The following is a 21,376-nucleotide window of genomic DNA, read 5'->3' on the forward strand; positions in this document are numbered from 1 at the left end:
CACCCTGCAGTGTAAATCACACTGATGTAAGAGGCAGGAGTGTGCTGACCTGAACGGATCGATAAGGGAGCGTGCACAGGCTCAATATGTACGGTGTGAGAGACAGACATCAGCATGGCTAAGGTCCTGCGCAGGGATTAAAAGCCATAAATTGCAGAAATAGCATTCGCCGTCAAGTTCCTCTGTCTGCGGTTCCTTTTCTACCCCCCCCCAACTCCCCCGGCAACAATTAAAATTGCATCAGCTCGGGACACTGGTGGAAGCTGAGGGTATTAATTGTCTTCTTACCCCAGCTTCACAAAAATAACTCTGAAGCTCATGTGCTGCATGCTGAATGTGTGTTTCATCACCCGTTCCTGGCAAGACCCAGGATAAATAAAGGCAAAGAAATTTCTCTAAAGTGATTTAAGACCATGATGCAACAGGAGGTGGAGCCTATGGCATCCAATTAGCTGCGGTATATGAAATTAGGCCAGTTTTGCCAAGACCCACTCAAATTTCTGACATTTGCAATATACATTTTTATTTAGGTAACCAGAGAAAATTTTAAGTATTTGCTTGCAAGACAGTTGTTGAGATGTAACTACATGAAAGTGGCTGTCCGGTGAACAGTTCCTTCATAAATGCTGTTATTTTTGTACTCTGCATTTCAAGCACAATTAGTCAGACTAAAGTCCTTTGAACTCTCCACTATACAGTCAAAAATACATAGATTTACATTTTGGGATTTTCAAAAATATGAAATTCTTTTTTGTCAAAGTGTTATAAAGAGAAAATCTAGTCTCTTAAGATCAGAGATGCTGTGTATTGTATCGGGAGAGGAGCGTCATCTACAGAATGCAGCAATCTCTGGTTTATCAACTGAGCAAACAACTGCTGCAGCACACTCTGACCTTTAAAAGCTAACTGCACATGCTGTGCTTACGTCCTGCAATGAAAACGCAGGGCTTTACTTGGATAAAAACAATGAGTTCAAAAGAAGTCCACCAACTGCCATTCTCTATTCCTGAAACCTCAGGAGGCTGCCAGTGTAGCACAACTCAACTTTCCTGAAATTACGAGACTGTCTATTTGGTGGTCTTGAGATATTGCAAACCAGAAAACTACACACACAAAAAAAACAGGTCAATATAACCAGTTAAGCTTGGCGTAGCAAGCTGTCAAGGGTGTAATTAGGAATTCTGGACCCCCTGAAAGAATACTGCCCTGGACCCCTCGTTTTTGAAAAAACAAAGATTTTTAATATGAAGGCCCTCCCAAACTGTGGGCCCCTAGAATCGTCACCACATTTCACCCCACTAGCGACAGCCCTGCCAGTTGGTAAGGTAACTACCTAGAGATGACCTTCCCCACCAATCTCTACTTTAGTATGATAGCTCTGAGGTCTTGACTATCGGAGTACAGGCTGTGAAACACACAAAGGAAATCGATGCTCAAGGTACATTCACAAGGGTGGGGGAAATTAAACCTAAACTAATTCGGTCACAAACGCATACAATCCACAGCAAATCAATAAAAAATCACTTGAGATCCGCACTGTAATCAAATTCAGGTTTTATTATACAACAATTCAATTCGAACAGTATTACAGAGATCATTCATGACTACACAACTGAAAATGACAATGTCAACATAATAACAAAATTAAAGTAACACAATAACAGACTATCCTTATTACGACACCAACAAGAAACCAAGGGCAATCTTCCCCATTAGCCATAATAATGGCACTGTCATAATACTGGAATGTTAACAACTGAAGTGGTTTACTGGTGGAACGTGTGTTCATAGAGGACAAAAGGTGGCAAAGATAGCTTTTAAACTGGTGGTGATGTAGAGAGAGAACCCTGTATTATTAATAACTACGTCACGCCTTCAGTGAATGAGAACAAAATGGCCGCTACATCACGAGACACGCCACTTCCCCAGTGATCTCCCCTTCATCCCCATTCAGTGCTGGGACCAGGCTTGCTGTCCTGAGTGAAGCTCTGTCAGGAAATACCCAGTCATAACACCATGGCCTCCTAACCTACCTATCGCCAGCCAGGGTAAGGGATTAGGGAACTGTGTCAGTCAGAGCTAAAGATTTCCAAAATAAATACATAAATGACAAACCTTCCAGATTGATATTGTGCAAAGTGGTGACATCATACTACCAATCAGGCTACTGAAAGACTGCTTGGGCAAATCGTGCACGTTTCCATGACATTGTGTACGAGTTCTCCGCTTCTGCAATGTAGGGGAGTGATGGACACAGGCATGGATGACGACAGCTACATTTACAACCACAGAAATGCTGCCCTGCTGTAGCTAAACACCGTGTCACAAGGATTCATACACAACAAACCCTAAGGGCAGCTACTCACTTGTGCCAACAGTTGATTCGAAAGGTGGATCATTTACAGAGAACATCTAAGAGGCCGAACATTGCACTTTTTCTGCAAATCATTGAGACATTCTATATCCCAATTCAGATGGAACCAAACTGAAGTATCATCAGCAGTGCCGAAAAGCAAAATTAATCTGTTTACTCTCTATGAACCTGAGGTCTCAGATTAAAGTTTCAGGAATTTTCCACGGTCATGTGGACTTTTTGCACCAATTACCCAGCTTTCAAGTGATGTCGGGTTGTAGTTTTCTCTGAGTCAGGAATACGCAAGGACTCGGCTAACCGACTCATTCGTATTCACATGCTTTATGGTCAGACAGTTGAACGAAAGGAGGGGGTGATTGATTATGTGTGGTTGCACATCAATTCCTGTAAGACTGTTTACCTTCTAGGCTAGCAATCGACTCGCTAGTCATAGTGAGCAATCTTTGGCTATTTCAGGGGGTTAAGAATGCAAATACCACAGGGAATTTAATGCTGCAGTAATATAGTTATTAAATAATTCTGTGTGTTTTAATTTTGTATCTGTGGTTCCCTTATGGCTTTGTTGTATGAAATGTCTTACTGTCCACGCAGGACTCTGTGTTTTTTTGATCACGTTAGCCAGAGCGATTATGTCACAACTGGGCCAATTCGTGTTGAATCCAGAATCCCGATTTCCCAGACTTGATCATCCGACACAATAAGGTATTCATGTGTACATTCCTGTTGGGAAACTCATGTAGACCATAACCCGGTACCACTTGAAAGCAGCATTACATTCAGAGTCCCGCTATGTTAGTGATGTCATACCATAGTTACCGTAACCCAGCAGGCCTAATTGGCCAGGCCAGGCGAATTGACCAGGACAGTTCCGGTAGTGGTGTGTGCAGGCTTTACAATATTAACATTTCTTTAAAGTTATCAATGATTAAGCCCTTTTAGGATGTATATGATATAGGATGAATAATAATAATAATACTTTTGTACACAATTGGTTTTTAAAAAGTCAGTGTTATTCCCAAAAACTGCATTAAAATATTTACAACAGTAATAGTTAAAAGTCCTTTTTTTCTCAATCTCACAGGAAAGGTAAAGCACCAGACAGGACAGACTGTGAGGACAGGATGCACGTCTCAAGGATGAGATCAGCAGATGAATATTGGAGCAATTTATAAAAATTAAAAAAAACTGAGTGAGAGCGGAACATTCTGTAACAGATGGCCAAGATGCCCACAGAGACAAACAGGTCCTGCCAAATGCGCACACACACACTCACACGTCTGCGCGCACACGCACACACACACACACACACACACAAACAAACACACAAACCACATGCACAAATACACACAGATGAAGAAGAATTGCATTTGAATGAGTGAGAGACAGAGAGAGGCATGATAGTGATGGTAGAGAAACAGGGTGAGTCACGAGCAGGAGACACCATGTGTTAAGAGCACTTCCATACGCAGACCGCCAGACTGCCGCCGAAGAACATGTACAGCAAGTTCTTCACCTCGTGTGTGATCTCAAAGCCAAAGCCCTCTCCGATCACCACGTGCCACGAGCTGCCAAACTTCTTATCCATGGACTCTTTTATCATCTTCGCAGCACTCTGAGAGAGAGACAGAGACAGGGAGGTTTAGTAAGAGCACTGTGACTGACAGATAGAGGAGTTCAGTAAGAGCACTGTGACTGACAGATAGAGGGGTTCAGTAAGAGCACTGTGACTGACAGATAGAGGGGTTCAGTAAGAGCACTGTGACTGACAGATAGAGGGGTTCAGTAAGAGCACTGTGACTGACAGATAGAGGGGTTCAGTAAGAGCACTGTGACTGACAGATAGAGGGGTTCAGTAAGAGCACTGTGACTGACAGATAGAGGAGTTCAGTAAGAGCACTGTGACTGACAGCTAGAGGAGTTCAGTAAGAGCACTGTGACTGACAGATAGAGAGGTTTAGTAAGGCACTGTGACTGACAGAGGGGTTTAGTAAGGGTGTACGCACGCACGCACGCACGCACGCACACACACACACACAGACACACACAGCACTGACCTCATTGTTGGTGGTGAACTTTTCGCAGGCTGTGACACACAGCTCCATCGCCTCCACTCTCATCTCCTCCGGCATGTCTGTGTGCTACAGGAACACACACAGAGAAGCACTTAACCCACAGAGCCACACGACTCAAACCACTCAGCACCCACAGAGCTCACAACTCAACCCACTCAGCACCCACAGAGCTCACGACTCAACCCACTCAGAACCCACAGAGCTCACGACTCAACCCATTCAGCACCCACAGAGCCACACGATTCAACCCACTCAGCACCCACAGAGCCACACGACTCAACTGACTCAGGACACCACAGCACCCACAGTGAAACCACTCATGCTACACCAAAAATAGCATGGGAATTCTCACTGCGATTCATGACTGAACACGAGCAAATAATCAGATATTTATGAAAAAAATTCTCACCTTACATTATTCCATCTACACATCTGGATGTTTTACTGAAGCAACTCAGGTTAAGAACCTTGCTCAAGGGCAATACAGTAGCATCACACAGGCATAAAACTCAGAACCTTTGAATCACAAGCCCAGTTCCTTAACCATTAAACTACACTGCTACCCCTCCTTGGTTTCCTTGAGGCCAAAATGTCTCTCACCCGAATCAGTGGGAAACTGTGAAGTCTTTTATAGTCTGGCTCATCTTTCTTGCTGTCAACAGTTTCAGCCATCACCTTTTCATGCTATACAGAGAGAAAGACAATAATTACAATGCAAACTAGATAAAAATCAGCACATAACAGAGAGCATGACATGTATCCAGATGTTATAGAGCAGGACAGTGCCTACAGTGGTTAGCCATCTATTACTGTTTATCTGGGTTAAAAAGAAAGGAAGAAATCAGGAGTGAAATTAGGTCACCTAGTATAGAAATTATAAAACGCCTGGGATATCATAGCTATCATGGCTAGTAAAGTACAAGTGCCCACATTTTACTGAAAATCAATACCCGCGATGTAGGATGTTTTAAACATTAAAAATTAGTCACCGTGAACCTACATTTACTTGATTGCATTACGTCATTCGCCGCTTCGCCGGATTCAGCGTCAGCCAACTCGTGACCTGACATACGGGCAGCTAGTCATCTAGCTTTTAAGCTATGTATGGAAAACTTATCGTTCTCGCTAACACGCCACAATTAGCGCCAGTCTTCAGTTAACAAAGGGCATGTTAAGAAGTCGTTTCTGTGACAGAAGTCTAATAAAAGCCACTGCTAGTTAACTTAGCTGTCTGGTTCAGTGACTATCTTTGGTTCAATTTCAATTGAAGAGTTGCAAAACATGCAGCTCAAACATCACTACGTGATATAGCTAAACTAGCTAACGTTAAGTAATGTCACGCTGCAGACGGCTGGGTAGCATAATGTTAGCCAATTAGCTGCCGAGATAGACAGCTATCGATAGGCAAAATATACCGCAGCATCAAGAGAAAATTGTTAGCTAGCTTGCTAACAAACATGTTAGCAAAATGTAAAAATCGCTAGATAGATCAAACCAAAGTTTACCAAACACAAACGATACCTTTAGTAGCTAGCTAGCCATCTGGCTATAATACTGACTAGTTATAGTACTCAAGGCAATGTTAATGAGGCGAACGTTAGCTAAGATAGCTATAATGGCGATTCCCCTTCAGCTAATAAACGAAGTTATTTAAAATACATTCCTCATGATATTTAGTAAGTGGACCAGCCAATTAACGTGATCCGGAAACAACATATGGGTATTTGGCCTTAATTAATTTTGAAACATACCCTTTTACAGTGTGGCAACAGAAGTTTGTCCTCTCTATTGTTGACATGGAGATGCTTCGGCCATAGCAACCACGACAGGACAGTTATCTGTGCGCGACTTCAGCGACTGTCTTCCGGTAACGCCCCCACTTTCAAACAAGAAATCCCATTGGAAATAAGACCCGTCAATCCGAGTTGATCAGTGACGCGATTTATACCTGAGGAATAACCTGTAGTTAACGCACCTGTGAAAAATTTCGTCTAAATTATAACTTTCTCCCCTGAGCATACAATTTTAATTTTTAAATGTATGGAAATTGTGACAAAGTCTGTTTTTTTCTACTTCGTTATTTTACTTTTGACGACGTTTTTGCAACACATACGATTGTGACTGAAAACGATTGCCTTATTTCTTTCAGTGTTAGGGTTAATCCTTATTTATCTCCTCAGAGATAAAAAGGAGAGTTTTAATTTCACTTTATTAACCTGAATCTGTTGTTGTTGCTGTTGTTCTTTTATTTCACAGAGATCTTGATGTAAAAAAAAAAAAAACCTAGTGTGTGGAATTGCCACTATTAACTCAGACCTGAAATATAGCCTAATTTTGTATTTGTCTTCCTAAAAAACAATGACATCAATGAGGCATTACACATTAATTTGAACCATTGAACCAACAAGCACCTGGTGAATGTAATGATTTATTTATCTATTGGTTAACTCTTTTATTTTATTATATTTTTTATTTCATTTTTTATTTTTTGGGGGTGCGTATCCAGGAAGATTTAGAGAGATTCCAAGATGCAACTTTAAGACTGATTGAAGATTACACACTTCAAGATTAATCTCTAAAATCAGTTTAATCCCCTCTCCTTTCACCAACTGTTCTGTCTCCAGTTACTTCATCCTATGTACGTTTCACTGCACTGACAGCAAGTTTAACCGATAGCTTAGTGTTAAAGGGAGAGGAAGAGAAAAGGATGCTGGGAGAGGTGTCGGCTGGGAGGTGGTATGACAAAGGGAGGAAGGGAGGTGTGAATCGTATGCAGAGAGAAAAGAGAGATGACTCAGACAGCCTTATTCAAAAATGAAGATATACAGAAACACAAGCGTGGCACGGACACTGCATGCTCAAGGCAATGACTACCTACATTGTTAAATACAAGCACCGACATGTATTTGTCACGTTTTAGCAAAGTAACTGATGTGAAGGCAGTCTTGAACTATTTGCATTTTACCATTTGACAGATGGTCTTACACAAAGTAACTTGCACAGCTCACATTCTTTTACATTTAATCGATTTACATGGCTGGGTAATTTACTTAAAATATTCTGATTATGTAGCTTGTTCAGGAATAAAACAGCAGTGCCCCACCTGGGAATGATACTCAAACCAAGCCCAGTTCCCTAAATGTTGTTACATTGCCATCCTACAAGTGAGTTTGAAAGAATTATGGGGGAACTGGAGAGAAAGAAAGACTGAGGGAAAGATGAAAAGAGGGAATACAGAGATAGTGTGGAAAGAAAGAGTAAAGAGGCAGAGTAGGAAGTGTACTCTGTGTGCAACTGTCAGTAGCTGACTGTATCTTGCATGTACAGCATATCCAACTGACTCAATACTGTGTAATACAGAACATGCAGTTATCTGACATGCAATTACAGGGGGTCAAACATATTCGCGTTAACTGTATAACTCAGTGAGGACCCATTTAAATCAGTTAATGTTCTAATTAACAGTAATGATGCTGATCTCAACTGGTGATTTTATGATAATACCCCATATTTGGATGAGAATTAATGATTGATGAGATTATGTATTTCACCATGTGTGTGTGTGTGTGTGTCTGTGTGTGTGTATGTGTCTGCAAGTATATGTTTGCGTGTGTGTGCGCATTGTGTGCGTGCTAGTGAATGTGTGCATCAAACGTTTGAAATTAAACTGGACTTCTTCCACTTTTTATCATTTTCAATGGGTAATAAAGCCTGATATTTACTCATCTCTGCTCATTACCTAGATTGCTGTTTGAGCATTCGTTCCTCCACACACAGCATGAGGCCTGCCCTTCACCCCCCCCCCCCCAACAGCTCGTTACAGCACTACCTCCACAGGGGTGGTAAACAAACACAACGTCAGCCAGGGGACAGTGCACTGTGGCTAAATGAAGAAGCTGGCTCAGTGCTTAAGTGTGAAACGTATTTTATTCTGCCATCTCACATTTGTACAATGTGCAGTGGACTCTCATAGCACAAGAGAAACAGACAGAAGGACAAACACACAAGCTACAGACTCCGGAGGGAGAACACTGGCAAGATTACAAAAGACTTAAACAATAAATAAATACAGAAAGGAGAAGAGACAGAGAGAGGAAAAGAAAGAGATGGAAAAATACTTTTTCACACTTTTAAAACAAATCTTTTTATTTTTCAGATATCGCCTTCAACAGCCACTTACTTTGCTATGAAAGTAATGTTTCAAAGATTTATCTCACAATATCACAGACCAAGGACGGGCACAGCAACACGGACATCACCATTGATCAGCACGTTAACCAATAAGAAAGAGAAAAATGTTCACTTATTGGGTACGCTACCCAATCAGGCACTTACCACTATAAGCTGGCTGTCAACAGGGCAAGAAGCAGGAAAACCCAGAAAAAAGGGTACACTTGTGAAATATTCCCACACCCACCTGCCCCCCCTCCATACACAAACATGGGTTAGTTGTACAATGCGTAGGTGGCAGCGGAGGTGCCCATGGCTTCAGAAAAGGACTGGCTATTGTCAGCTCTAGTTATTGGCTTTAACTGCAGCAGGACTGGATACTGACTGTGGCCCCAGTCTCCAGACAGCACTGCTCTTTCTGCCCTGCTGTGAGATTATAGGTGACTGACCGATTATAGGTGACTGACCGCAAGAAAAGAGGAGACTGACCGTGAGAGAGGGGGAGACTGACCACAAGAGAGGAGGAGACTGACCGTGAGAGAGGGGGAGACTGACCGCGAGAGAGCAGAGGCCCAGGCCACAAATATAGTAATGTTCTAACAATGTTGCTGGAATGTTGTTCCTGAATTTTTTCCGGCTTGCCTTGGTAGTAGAGGATGAGAGTCAGATTCAGGTTGCAGGGTTTCCAGGGCATCAGAGTAATGCTTTGAGGGCAAAAAGACTCGGCTAGCCCACAGGGATGTTATATATTTATGTTATTTTCATAATTTTTGAACGACTGCAAGTGAGGAAAATTCGGAGGCTGCCTGTAAGTGCACTGAAAGGGAATTTACAGTGTGAAGTTCAGCTTGTGGTTTAATGTCCATGTAAAATGTGAAAATGTTCACCATTTATAATGAATACGGAGTGTATGCGTGTGAGTGCAAAAAATAAATACTTTATGCAAAAATTATGTAAATAAAAACACTTCACAGAATTGTGTTCCTCATGTTGCTGAAATATCACAAATCCCAACAAGAAAATCACCTCTTAGAACAGGACACAAATTGTGGGATGTACAACACCAAGCTCTGCCACACGTTGTGGGGGAACAGAGAGCCACAATCTCCACGCGCCCACAAACAGCCCAGCCCAGCCCAGGGACAAGGGCCGTCTGCTGTCCAGTAGAACTGCCCAAAAAGATACTCTTGGAAAAAAAATGAATAATAAAAATCAAAAGCACTGTTTTAACACAATAACATAGCCAATCTGTCGCCCCTTTGCTGACAGATGTCCCTCACTTTAAAAACACGCTCCATCACATTGTCCGCCTCCGGCAGCCCCCTCCCCGCCCCCTCACTGCTGGGTGCCCACGCGCAGGGGGCACGGCTCCAGCGGCTCTTTGGTGGCCCCCCCGAACACGTCGATGTCCTCGTCCGTCCAGGGCACCACGTTGCCCACGGAAACCTGGCTGCAGTCCGCCAGGCTCGAGATCTCGCTGGGCGTCAGCACCCGGTCCCACAGGTTAAACTGGGACAGCTCCCCCACCAGCGCCTGGGAGGCATCAAAACGCCCCCCCACCGCATCCTTTTTCAGCCAGTGGAGGAGGAAAAGATAGTCGGGGGGGGGGGGGGGGGGGGTTTGGAATGAGGGAATGGGAGTCAAGAGAGATGGGGGGTGGGCAGCAGAAGTGCAAAAGCAGGCGGGGTGGTTTGGAGAGAAAAGAGAAAGGGAGGAGAAGGGGAAGCGAGAAGGAGGAAAAGGGGAGAAGAGAGGGAAGGGAAGGAGGAAAAGCAGAGGACAGGGGAGGAGAGATGGAGTAAAAGGGGAGAAGAGAGGAATAAGAAGGGGGGAGAGAGGAAGGAGAGTGTGAGACAGGACATGTCAGCAGTCAAACAGGAAAGGAAGTGGGGCAATAAGGAGGTTTCAGTGAGGACCATCAGTTCTGGACCCCGGGCGCTCCTTACCTGCTCCTGTCCCAGGACGAGCACGCCTCCTGGCCGGATGGGGTGCCAGGCAGCCAGGCCCTCTCCCTCGCCCTTCAGCTTGCCCCCCTGGTAGGCCTGCCACACCCCGTCCCGCAGGGTCCAGCTCACGCACACATGCTGCCAACTGCCCAGCGGCAGGGACAGGGGCAGCTGCGCCACCTGCAGGCGGAGGAGGGAACAAGCCCATCACATCAGCGTGCACAACACCCCCCCCCCTACACACCCACACACTTTCCATTCTTTCCATCCCATTTTTTAAGCTGGAGAATGGACTAAGCTCACGGGTCATCACTTGTCACCCACATTCACACTCTGCGCTTGTGACCAGTGTTCTCCACAAACTCATGTTTAGATTATTTACACAGGAAATGAACGGAAGTGATTCTGGTAATAAATGCAGCTGTACCTTGTCGTTAATGAGCAGCTCCACTGGTTTACGTGCGCCCTGCAGAAACACAAGTTCGTTAGGCTGTCCCGGGACGGAGTAGGAGAAGGGCGTACCAATGCCCCCCTCCTTGGCCCGTAGCCACAAGCAGGCCGTCAGGGCGTGCATTTCAGGAATGGGGTGTCGAACCAGCCCATACATGTAGTTGGTCCTCAAAGGGAAGGACAGCTTGTATCCTTCAGGGTAGTGATGCTGTGACAGACCTGGAGAGAAAGAGGGAGAGAGGAGGACGTTTAAGGTTCAGACTAATAAACAGACAATTATGTTCATCTCAAGTAGTTCTGTTAGGGCACAGAACCCAGGAAGTGTTGGTTTGGATATAGCCAGTTGTGGGTGCTCATGACCTTTTTTTATAGTGCCATTATTCAAATACATACAACATTTTTCTAAAACTTAAATAAAATTTTAAACTTCAAGGGCTAGTATCCCAGACATAGATTGAGCCTGGTCTTAGACTGAAAGTAAAATTCAGTGAAGACCTACACTGAAAAATTTTTTTAGTCTAGGACTAGGCCTTATCCATGTCTGGGAAACCAGCCCCAAATGTGAAACTGTCAAGTAATCTAGTAAAGTATGTTATGAAAACAGCCCTTAGTAACTGAATACAAAACTATTTTCTTTTCCAGTTTTTCAGAATTTTCCTCTTCTGTTGCCATCTCCTCATCTCCCACCAGCCCCCCTACCCCCCTTCGCTGCCCCCCAGCCCCCCAGCCCTGGCCCACGTCTCCCCCACCCCCAGCCCATGTCCCTTTGCTCCCCGCCCCCTGGCCCGTGTCTCCCTCGCCCCCAGCCCATGTCCCTTTGCTCCCCGCCCCCTGGCCCGTGTCTCCCTCGCCCCCAGCCCATGTCCCTTTGCTCCCCGCCCCCCGGCCCGTGTCTCCCACGCCCCACCCTGCTCCAGGCTGAGGATGCGGTGGTGCAGGGAGTCCAGCCCCTGGTCCATCTCCTCCCGGTGGTTGTGCGTCTCCTTGTGCAGCGCAGCCCTCTGCCTCTCCAGCAGCTTCATCTTCTGCTCCAGCTCCGTCTCCAGGTCCTCCACCCGCCACCGCACCGCCTCGCCCAGCGCCCCCGGGCCCTTCTGACCCGCCCCAGTGCGGTTAGCCATGGAGGGGCCTATGTCTGACTGCCAGCACAGAAAACAAACACAACACAGGTCTTATGTAGATGAATAAGTTCTTATTAGGGAGAAGGGGGGGGGGGGGGGGGGGGGGGGGGGGGGGGGGGGGGGGGGGGGGGGGGCTGCATTGAGGGCATGGGAATAAAATGACACTGAAGCTTGAATAATTCTAAAAACAGTTCCCTTCAACCCACTTATTATGTTTGGAGAAAAAAAAATCAAACCAATATCCTCAGTTATTCTCTGTGTAGCTCTCATTACTTATTAATTCCGCTCCCCCGTTAGTGACAGCCGTGTGTGTCGAGAGATCGCTTTGAAGCTGGGTCATATTTCCCCCCGGTGTGCGTGTGGCAGCGCGCTAAGAGAAGTTTGGGGGGTAGTGGTTTGGTATTGGCCTGTGGACCAATCAATAAACACCATACATTATTTCTCCGTAATGATTTTTTATTTCTAGCCTTGCTAAACAAACGTGACCAGGGTTTAACATTTCCCCTTTGTGACTGACAAAAAACCCCCGCGATATTCAGGACACCGTTGAAATTAAACTGGGTTTTCTTGAGTGTCTTAAAATAACTAATTACTGACAGTGCTTAGTTCGTTTACTGCCTTTGAGATTAAGCCGCACAATGAAAATTGATGGAAGGCAACACAATTTTAGGTCAACACTGACGATGCTCTGAAAGTATTCATAGCATCTACAAATCTATTTTCATTAAATATATTTTAAATATCGTCTGTGCAAGACTTTATGTGAAGCTAAAACAAATGCTAATTCCAGCAATAAACCAGGGTTCAACAGGTAAATAATTTTTTTTTTCTCGCGCTCTCTTTCCAATGCGCATTATGTTCCTTCGGTTGTCTAACACGAAAATGAAAATACTTAAGCACATGCATACCTAACCTAAAGTCCGTGCATATAAATAGCTGGTCATTCAGATCGGCGCTTGTTTCTCTCACCTCCAGTTTCTCGATACGGTCTTTCAGCTGAATGATGGCACGCTCCAGCTCCTCTAGGGCGCGAGCGGTGTGCGGCTGCATCGCGGCGGGATTCGGGGTGTCGTCCCTGACCATAAGGTGTCCCTTGCCACCATCCCAAAGTCCTGCACTTCTCTCTGACATGCCTCGGTCTTCCAGACCGCTCTCACACTCTGACAACTTGCCCGTGAGCTCTTGGATGGTTCGCTGATCGCCCAGGATCTGGTCTTTCTGCTGCACGACGGTTTGTCTGAGCTCCTCAGCCATGGTGCGGAGGTAACCCCAGTCCTCTCCGGCAAACGCTGACGGATCGTCGGCCTGTTGCTGATTGTGCTTCGGTTTGCACTCCCCGGCAGGAATAGGGGTGCAAATGAGTCGGTTAAAACTAAACTGTTGTCCGCTTCCAACTCCCACTGCTGCCGAGCTGCTTATACCGTTAAATGTCGAAGCCCCGAGACCATTTACTCCGCCTCCGGTCGATTCAGCACCGTGGAGAGCGCTCAGAGGACCGGCTTGAGCCATTGAACCCGGCGATAGGGGTTGCAAAACAGAGTCCGCTGACAGAGACATGTTTCCAGATAGTGGCTGGGGTGCAGCAGCAGTGGATCCGGGATGGACCGCGGCGATGATGCAGATGACCGCGCCGAGAAAGGCCAGCATCCCGGCGGCCAAGACAACAACAAGGAACTTCAGGGTTGCGGTGTGGTAGAACAATATCGGAGAAAATGATCTTCAATTTAGATAAAGCTTTAACGAATAATATATTTTTTAAATTAAATACCGTTAGACCTCACCGAACCCATCGTAAATCTGTCACCCGTTCCCAATAATTAGAGAACGTGGACGTTGAGCGTAAGCCCTTCTCCCTTTACAATTCTAATAAATGTGAATAAAAGAGTCAAAGTAGCCTTGATAAAAGTCAACTCGCATATATATGTATTTTCTATTGTATTTCTGACATATGGCACGTGCCTTGGTAGTCCTCCTTTGCTATCTTGTCGAAAACCTTCTTTGTACGTTGCTAAGCTTCTGTCGCTGAACACGAGGGGTGGTACACAGGAGAGGTGGAAGCAATTCACATCAACACACAGACCAATACCGAGAGAGAGAGAGAGAGAGAGAGAGAGAGAGAGACGTCGGCCAAATTAATGTAGGCTATAGTCTATAGGAGAACCTTGTATGCTGCACCGATTGAAACCATCCTATCTATATGCACCCCCTTAAAAAAGGACAATGTACCTCAAGGTTGGCGCATTACGATAAGATGGTCATTTCTTTGTTTAACCTCCTGCTGTTGTTGAGTAATCTGTGAGGTGGACCTACCCACTCAGTATAAGGTATTGCTCCCTAACGTTTCACGTATAGGCTACACACTGATGCTCGAACGCATTTCTGTCAAACAAGCGGTAACAAAACTAACAGGGATGCAATGATATATATTGCCAACACACGTAAACAAAGTGTGAATGACTCAATGACACACCGTCTGTGCATAGCGTTAGACTTCCTGGGGAGAGGGAGAAAGTTGCCACGAGCGGGACTTATTCGTTGCACGAGCAATGTGATAAATTGCGAAGAGGCGATGAAATGCCCGGTTGACCAGGAACTGATCATCAGGTGCTTCTGGGACAGTTAGTAGCGTTGAGCGCATAAGCCACGGCCAAATAGCCTAGCCTCACAGCCGCCAAGGAGGCAGACTGAAGCGCGAGCAGTACTGTGTATGTGCTCAACACGACGTACGTGCGTACGTGTACGACAGCGAAATACCATTCTGGAAAGCATTAGGGTTAAAGCAGGGCTTTGGTCAGAATGGAAATTGGCGACTGGCAACGCAAGTGTTGATAACGCATACCTTAAACCGACCACCGCTATCAATTATGTGGTAAAATAGAATCAATAACATAGTTTAACGCATAGAATCAAAGCAACGAGTCATCAAACACAGAGGGTTCAGAAATGGCCGCTATTACCAATTCAGTGTAATTAAATCTCCATGACACGTCTAATAAATTGTGATGTGCCCATGTCCCATAGAGAAACAAAGGCGAATGCAAATGAGCGGTCGCTATGGCGCGCAGATCTTTTAGCCAGTTGAAAAGTACCCGTGTCAGCAGTGCTAGAGGTGTTGGCAGGGCAGTGCGGTAGGTGCGTGGCAGCTGACACAGGGTCTGTTTCGTCAGCTGCATGTGAAGCAAGGGGTGTGGATTGTGTAATCTATCCACTACGTGGTTAGCAGGCTGAGCAGGGAACATAAATCTTTTTTAATATACATTCAAGATGCCTCCATATTTTCACAAAGGTTTTGAGAGTAGTTTTTCAAACGTAGGTCAAAGGAGCAGGGTACTGCGGACGGAAACAGCTTAGGGGGAAGGTTATAAACGAAAAGATCAAATAACAACCCGCTTCCAGTGGGAAGTGGGAACAGGTCCAAGCACACAACCCTTTATCGAGGCTTTTGCTGGTTTCAGAGTGCAGACTCACAGTAGACAGTTCAAGATTCTAAGAAGTTATTTAACACATCCCACAGCTAGTACATACTGGCAGCAACTGTTACATCTGATCGTGCACCCCCCCCCCCCCCCCCCCCCCCACCAAACAGCCTCCAGTAAAATAAAATAAAAATGGGAAGAAAAACATTATAAAATACATGCTAGCTGGATCTTCTGTACACATGAGAAAAAATAGTGCCTTTTATATATGCTACTTCTCTGCTGGTCTATCAACAGTTATCCAGCATCACTTTTTTGTGCTCAGTTGGATACTGCTCTTGGTGCAAGGATGTATAAAACTTGGTCCAGAAAGAGGAATTAGAGGTACTTATGGACTCCAAATGGCTGGAACTGAAAACCAGCACCAGAAACTTTGCTTGGTCTTTGCCTATGCAATGTTTAATTAAAAATGGCATTCCACACATGGCCCACTAGCTGTGCTGTGGTTTTTAGTGCAGCAGTCCTGAGAAACAACACACATGTTAAGATGACCAGGATTATGTGGATTTCAACTGCTGTGCTACAGTAGTACTCTTACTCTAGGAGTGATCTGGTGTGTTACAGTAATAGTCTTGGAGTTATTGGAGTTATTCCCTGAATTTTACTGTAGTTGCTGAAATTTTATTTGCACTAATTTGCTTTGTAATATTGTAATGCGACATTTGATAGGAAAATGAATGCATGCGTCTTAGAAATGAGTAAACATGATATGATTTCCAGAATACCTCAGATAGGGTTTCCCTGATGACTCATTCAGTATATTAGGAGGATGAACTTAGGTGCACAATAGAAAATGTACTTAGATTTTAAATTCTGAATTAAGAGGCGTGTCATTCGTAGATTGTATCTGGGGCTATAACAACCTACATATGGGGCACCCCATTTACAGGGTAGGGCAGCCCAAAGCAAGAGACCCCTTGGGCAATGGGGCAGCCGATGATATTGGGGGCAGAAAAGGCAATTAGGTTCTCCTCAAATTTTTTCTGAAGGAAACCAATTACACTGCAGATTGCTGCACTCGGATCCATTAATGACATTACCACCCCAAGCCAGCCGCATAAGAAATCTCTGAAGTGGTTTGAGTGCCACCTGGTGTACAGACCGAAAACTACAACCACTGTAGTGCCTGTAAGTCGAGCCTCACTTGTCAGGCTCATGAACTATGGCTGTAGAGACCGAGCCGGGGCCTGAGATTGCTTTAACAGTCGGAGGTCTGCCTTACAGCACGTCATGTGCTGAAATAACCTTTCCGAAGGATGTCGACTCGAGACCGTTATGGACAAACACAAATCTGAGTCCGCTTCACACAACCCTATAAAACACCCCTGCTTTAAACCTGTCAAGGTCCAGCGATATGATTAGAAAAACACTATAAATGAAAAGCATGGAAGGACAGGGATCCTTCTTAGTTGACAGGCAAAGTTATATTGCCGATAATTAAATGATCCGTTTAAAACGGATATTAATTTCCCCCTTGCTTCAGCATTTTGCTTGACAGCATCCATTTATCAAAATAATTCTGCAAATATCTTCATAAAAGATTCAGTCAGACATTTATAGATAGAAGTCCAGAGATCCAAAAAACATTTTCGTGTACTGCCTTAATGCGTGAAATGTAACAAAAATTAAATTAAATGAAATACAATGCAGAATCCGCACTCAGTAAAGGCATTTACTATAAATGATTGCTCATCTACACATGACCACTTCCACCCTGGGTGACATCATCAGCCAATCACAACCAGAAGCAGAGGTCTGTGGCTCAGGTCAGATGAGTTTCCACATGTTACCGCCCAATGACGTGTTGTGTGCTGCAGTTACCAGGTTACCAGTCATCACCGGTGAGATTCACCTCCTCTGGTAAGTACAGCATTTCCCATCATGCCATGCGCACAGTCACATGGAAAATGGAAGGTAGCCATCAGAGTGCAGGCACATGTATCAGAAGAGAGCAGTTACTTCACTGCAGCTCGAGACCACAGCGACTTAACAGATGGTCTGAACGGTCATTGAAAGTAATTTTATTAAAAACATAACAGTAAACACAAAGAGTAACATGACGTACGGGACCTGAACAATAAGAACTTTACAACTAAAACATGCTTCAAAAACAGGTATCACATCATCAACATCACGGTGGCCATCGACAGCGTTTCACATGACACATTTTACCTCACGGTGATCAGAAGTCCTGTACAGCAGACTGAAAACAGCCTGGGTTCCCATTCACTCAACCCCATGGCATCCATGGCATCACCAACATGGCGAACACCAGCAAGAGGACAACTTTGGCACTTACTGTTCAATTCAACTGCAGGACAGCACTCCTAGTCACACTGAAATGAGTGAGAATGAACTAAAAAAAAAAAAAAAAACGGAATTGTCACACTTACATTCCTAAATACGTCCCAAGAACAGTTTAAAAAAATTTAAAATGACTCATCACACTTATTCCTTAGAGCCAGAAGTGCACAAAATTCTCTTCAAAAATCTTTTAAATTACTTATCACACTTATTCCTAAGAGAGTCTCAAGTGCACAGGCCTCTTTGTAAAAAACTTAAAATTACTTATCACACTTATTCATAAGAGAATCTGAAGAGCACACGGTTCTTTTTAAAAAATAAGGTATTTTTTGCCCACTGCAGGGGCTCGTCCTACGAATCTGTGTTCCACACCAAAAACCACAGCACTCTGTAGAGCTGTGGCCTAATGATATAACTTTTTAAAACATTACAGTACAGCCCAGTCACAGACTATCAAGTACAGCAAAACTGAAGTTAAATCTGGGGTGCGCGTTTCACACACCTGCAAATGCGGCTTTACCTTAAGCCGGACCACGTCCGGGGAGGAGGCCGCAAGGCCGAATCGCAGCCTAACCGCGCGCAGGGGAGAGGGAAGCCCTAATTCAGAGTTAGCACCATAGCATGTCCCGTAAAACTGCCCCCTCGCAGGTGGAACTAGCGTAACAAGAGGCCTCTCAGCCCATCTCGTCTCCACTTTAACTGGCGAAACACCTGTCAGAGCTGCTTTCCCAACGGGACGTTCGCCCGGCGACGAAGGGGGCCGGCTGACCGTCGGCACACGCCACCTCCGTTCGCTGAGGGCGGCACACAGGGAACCCGCGGGTGACATCACCGCGCTCAGCGCCCAGGTTCGGAAAGTAGAGAACCAAGGCTGCTCAAGTCCGGCCTCAGTTTTGGCTGTGGAAGCGAACAGGCTTCAGCCACGCACCAGGGGTGACCCACGCAGCACCTACCCGACCCCTAAAGCACCGCAGCGAGGTCAGCGTGCCGTCGGGACGTTAGCGCCGAGGCTAAGAGCCCACGGGGGCGAGCCGCCCGAAAGGAACGCGCTCAAAAGAGCGGGCCGGACGAGAGCTGAGCACGGACAGACTTAACGAGGTCGTCCGGGGCGCTGCACACCAAGGCAGGCGAGCGGAAAACGGGCCGTCAATCAGAAAGGATTCTGTTCAGTTCCGCAGGCCGCTCGACGGAGCCTCTGCGGAGCGTTTATTTAACCGTCGCCGCGACGGCTCCCATGACGACCGCGTCGCCCGCCGCACCGCCGTGATTAAATGAACCGGGAGCTTTGACAGGGATTTTATTCACCGCCGAGAGAGCTTGTTTCAAATCACCGGCTGATAACGGCTAGGTTAAGACTAAAGGTGTCTGAATTCCCCATTCGCCCCCTTATAAAAATATGCACCATCAACTATAAAATGTAAGGCATTCCAAAGAAAAAATTATTGCCAAAACAGTGTGACTTGATGTCTACATATCGTGGTTTTACCGTACATGGACCAAATTACTTGGGAATTGCCGATACATATTTTATCGAATACTGTAAATGGAGCAGTATACTCAGACACATCTGAAATTCATTATGGACTTTGGGTGTCATATTTATGGGCTTTCAAGTCATTTACGACATGGTCATTGGTTAAAATTTATAGGCAGACCTGGTCTCTTCAGGGATAGAACTGGCCATTCATAATTTACTATCCACTGTCACTTGCAGTCAGATTGCACTTAAATGAGATCTTTTACAGCAATTAGAGAATAACATTTTCTAGCTGCAAACCTACCACATCTGACACCATGTCTAAAATCCAATTCACACCTAGATTACACTATATACATATTTAACGATGTAGCTCATACTACATTACAGTACATTACAGGCATTTAGCAGACAATCTAGATAAACTTACACAACTTTTTTTTACACAGCATTTACATTGAATCCAATTATACAGCTGGATATATACTGAAGCAATGCAGGTAAAGTACCTTGCTCAAGTGTACAATGGCAGTGTCCTCTTGGGGAATCGAAACTATGACCTTTAGGTTACAAGACCAACTCCTTACCCATTATACGACACTGCCACAAACTAATTACCAATACTAATTACTGACAGGGATAAGGATAAGTAAGTTCTGAAGTTCTATTATAATGTACCTTTCTTAAAAAGATCTGCTAAGCGCTCTGTAACTTATATATGCATCAAATTGTAATCCCTCCAAGTTAGCTTACTTTCACAGATGGATTTCTAGGGAAGAATGTTTTTTTGTCTTCTAAACAATGGCCCTATTTTAGGCATGGTTAAAAAAAAATAACAATTTCACTTTATTCACTGCATTTAACACAATCTCGCTGTGCTCCGACACCATGTAGTCACAGAACAACCTACACAAATGACTCAGTGACTGACAATTCAAGCAACTCAAGATAACTGTATTCCACAGGGAGGAATTCAGGGTTCTGAGTGAGGCAGAAATGTTAGGCAGAGGATAGTGTGCGGTGCGAAGGTCCAGTGAGGCCTCAGCTTGGTCTCTGTGCCACTAATACTGAGCGTGTGCACGGGGGCGGGCTTCGAGGCCCCAAGGTGGCCATCACAGAGAACACAGCCTGAGAGGGTCTGGGAATCACTGAAGCCACCATCTTTAACCCTTTGAAGAGTGCATTTCTTTTGGAATGTCAGTGTTCTAGAAGTCCATTGCTTTCAATGACCAGCAGTGATTGTTACATCAGCACTAGAATGTTCAGTTAAGAACATTCTAATCACACATTTGTGATCTTGGACGTTGAAGGGTTAAAACCATCCCACTGTCCTGCATTTCAGCAATGCTGCATTAAACCCCAGTACTGAAGGTGAGCTGCCATACCAGCACATATCACATTCACACAGCGGAGAGGCTGATGGTGCAGAACTCAAACGCACGTGTGCCGCGGACACAAGCCCGTCCACACACTCACACACAGGAAACACAGGCGTGCGTGCATGCATGGAACCACACCCTCACACAGGAGAAACAGGCGTGCGTGCATGCATGGAACCACACCCATACACACAGGAAACACAGGCGTGCGTGCATGCACACCCATACACACAGGAAACACAGGCGTGCGTGCATGCATGGAACCACACCCACACACAGGAAACTCAGGAAACACAGGCGTGCGTGCATGCATGGAACCACACCCACACACTCACACACAGGAAACACAGGCGTGCGTGCATGCATGGAACCACACCCTCACACAGGAGAAACAGGCGTGCGTGCATGCATGGAACCACACCCATACACACAGGAAACACAGGCGTGCGTGCATGCACACCCATACACACAGGAAACACAGGCGTGCGTGCATGCACACCCATACACACAGGAAACACAGGCGTGCGTGCATGCACACCCATACACACAGGAAACACAGGCGTGCGCGCATGGAACCACACCCACACACACTCACACAGGAAACACA

General features: G+C 45.3%; 2 protein-coding genes across 4 annotated transcripts; both read right to left on the reverse strand.

The window, feature by feature from the left end:
* Positions 1–1,537: 1,537 nt before the first annotated feature.
* Positions 1,538–6,331, reverse strand: LOC118217338 (dynein light chain 4, axonemal-like). 2 transcript variants are annotated; one of them, XM_035399253.1, is made up of 5 exons: positions 6,198–6,331; positions 5,047–5,130; positions 4,429–4,512; positions 3,888–3,986; positions 1,538–2,301 (listed from the first exon to the last, which is right to left on the reverse strand). In XM_035399253.1, exons 2-5 carry the CDS (start codon positions 5,116–5,118, stop codon positions 2,080–2,082), a joined length of 477 nt encoding a protein of 158 aa, XP_035255144.1. In that variant the 5' UTR covers positions 5,119–5,130; positions 6,198–6,331; the 3' UTR covers positions 1,538–2,079. The 2 variants fall into 2 exon arrangements, with proteins under 2 accessions (XP_035255144.1, XP_035255145.1); XM_035399254.1 differs by having other exon boundaries at positions 1,538–3,986.
* A 2,023-nt stretch (positions 6,332–8,354) lies between these two features.
* LOC118216768 (neuronal pentraxin-2-like) lies at positions 8,355–14,805 on the reverse strand. 2 transcript variants are annotated; one of them, XR_004763066.1, is made up of 6 exons: positions 13,103–14,805; positions 11,920–12,151; positions 10,990–11,231; positions 10,563–10,742; positions 9,838–10,182; positions 8,355–9,183 (listed from the first exon to the last, which is right to left on the reverse strand). XR_004763066.1 is itself a non-coding variant. In XM_035398232.1 (5 exons), exons 1-5 carry the CDS (start codon positions 13,778–13,780, stop codon positions 9,952–9,954), a joined length of 1,563 nt encoding a protein of 520 aa, XP_035254123.1. In that variant the 5' UTR covers positions 13,781–14,805; the 3' UTR covers positions 8,355–9,951. The 2 variants fall into 2 exon arrangements, 1 of the variants encoding a protein (XP_035254123.1); XM_035398232.1 differs by having other exon boundaries at positions 8,355–10,182.
* Between the last annotated feature and the right edge of the window lie 6,571 nt (positions 14,806–21,376).

The sequence above is a fragment of the Anguilla anguilla genome, chromosome 17, assembly GCF_013347855.1.
Source record: "Anguilla anguilla isolate fAngAng1 chromosome 17, fAngAng1.pri, whole genome shotgun sequence".
NCBI lineage: Eukaryota > Metazoa > Chordata > Actinopteri > Anguilliformes > Anguillidae > Anguilla > Anguilla anguilla.

Excerpts from the sequence above, each read along its gene's own strand:
- LOC118217338 (XM_035399253.1), bottom strand. The coding sequence starts at position 5,118 with ATGGCTGAAACTGTTGACAGCAAGAAAGATGAGCCAGACTATAAAAGA. Across the intron at positions 4,513-5,046 it reads ACAGTTTCCCACTGATTCGG|CACACAGACATGCCGGAGGA; the intron begins GTGAGAGACATT and ends GTGTTCCTGTAG. Across the intron at positions 3,987-4,428 it reads AGTTCACCACCAACAATGAG|AGTGCTGCGAAGATGATAAA; the intron begins GTCAGTGCTGTG and ends TCTCTCTCTCAG.
- LOC118216768 (XM_035398232.1), bottom strand. The coding sequence starts at position 13,780 with ATGCTGGCCTTTCTCGGCGCGGTCATCTGCATCATCGCCGCGGTCCAT. Across the intron at positions 11,232-11,919 it reads CATCCTCAGCCTGGAGCAGG|GTCTGTCACAGCATCACTAC; the intron begins GTGGGGCGTGGG and ends CTTTCTCTCCAG. Across the intron at positions 10,183-10,562 it reads TCGTCCTGGGACAGGAGCAG|GATGCGGTGGGGGGGCGTTT; the intron begins GTAAGGAGCGCC and ends TGGCTGAAAAAG.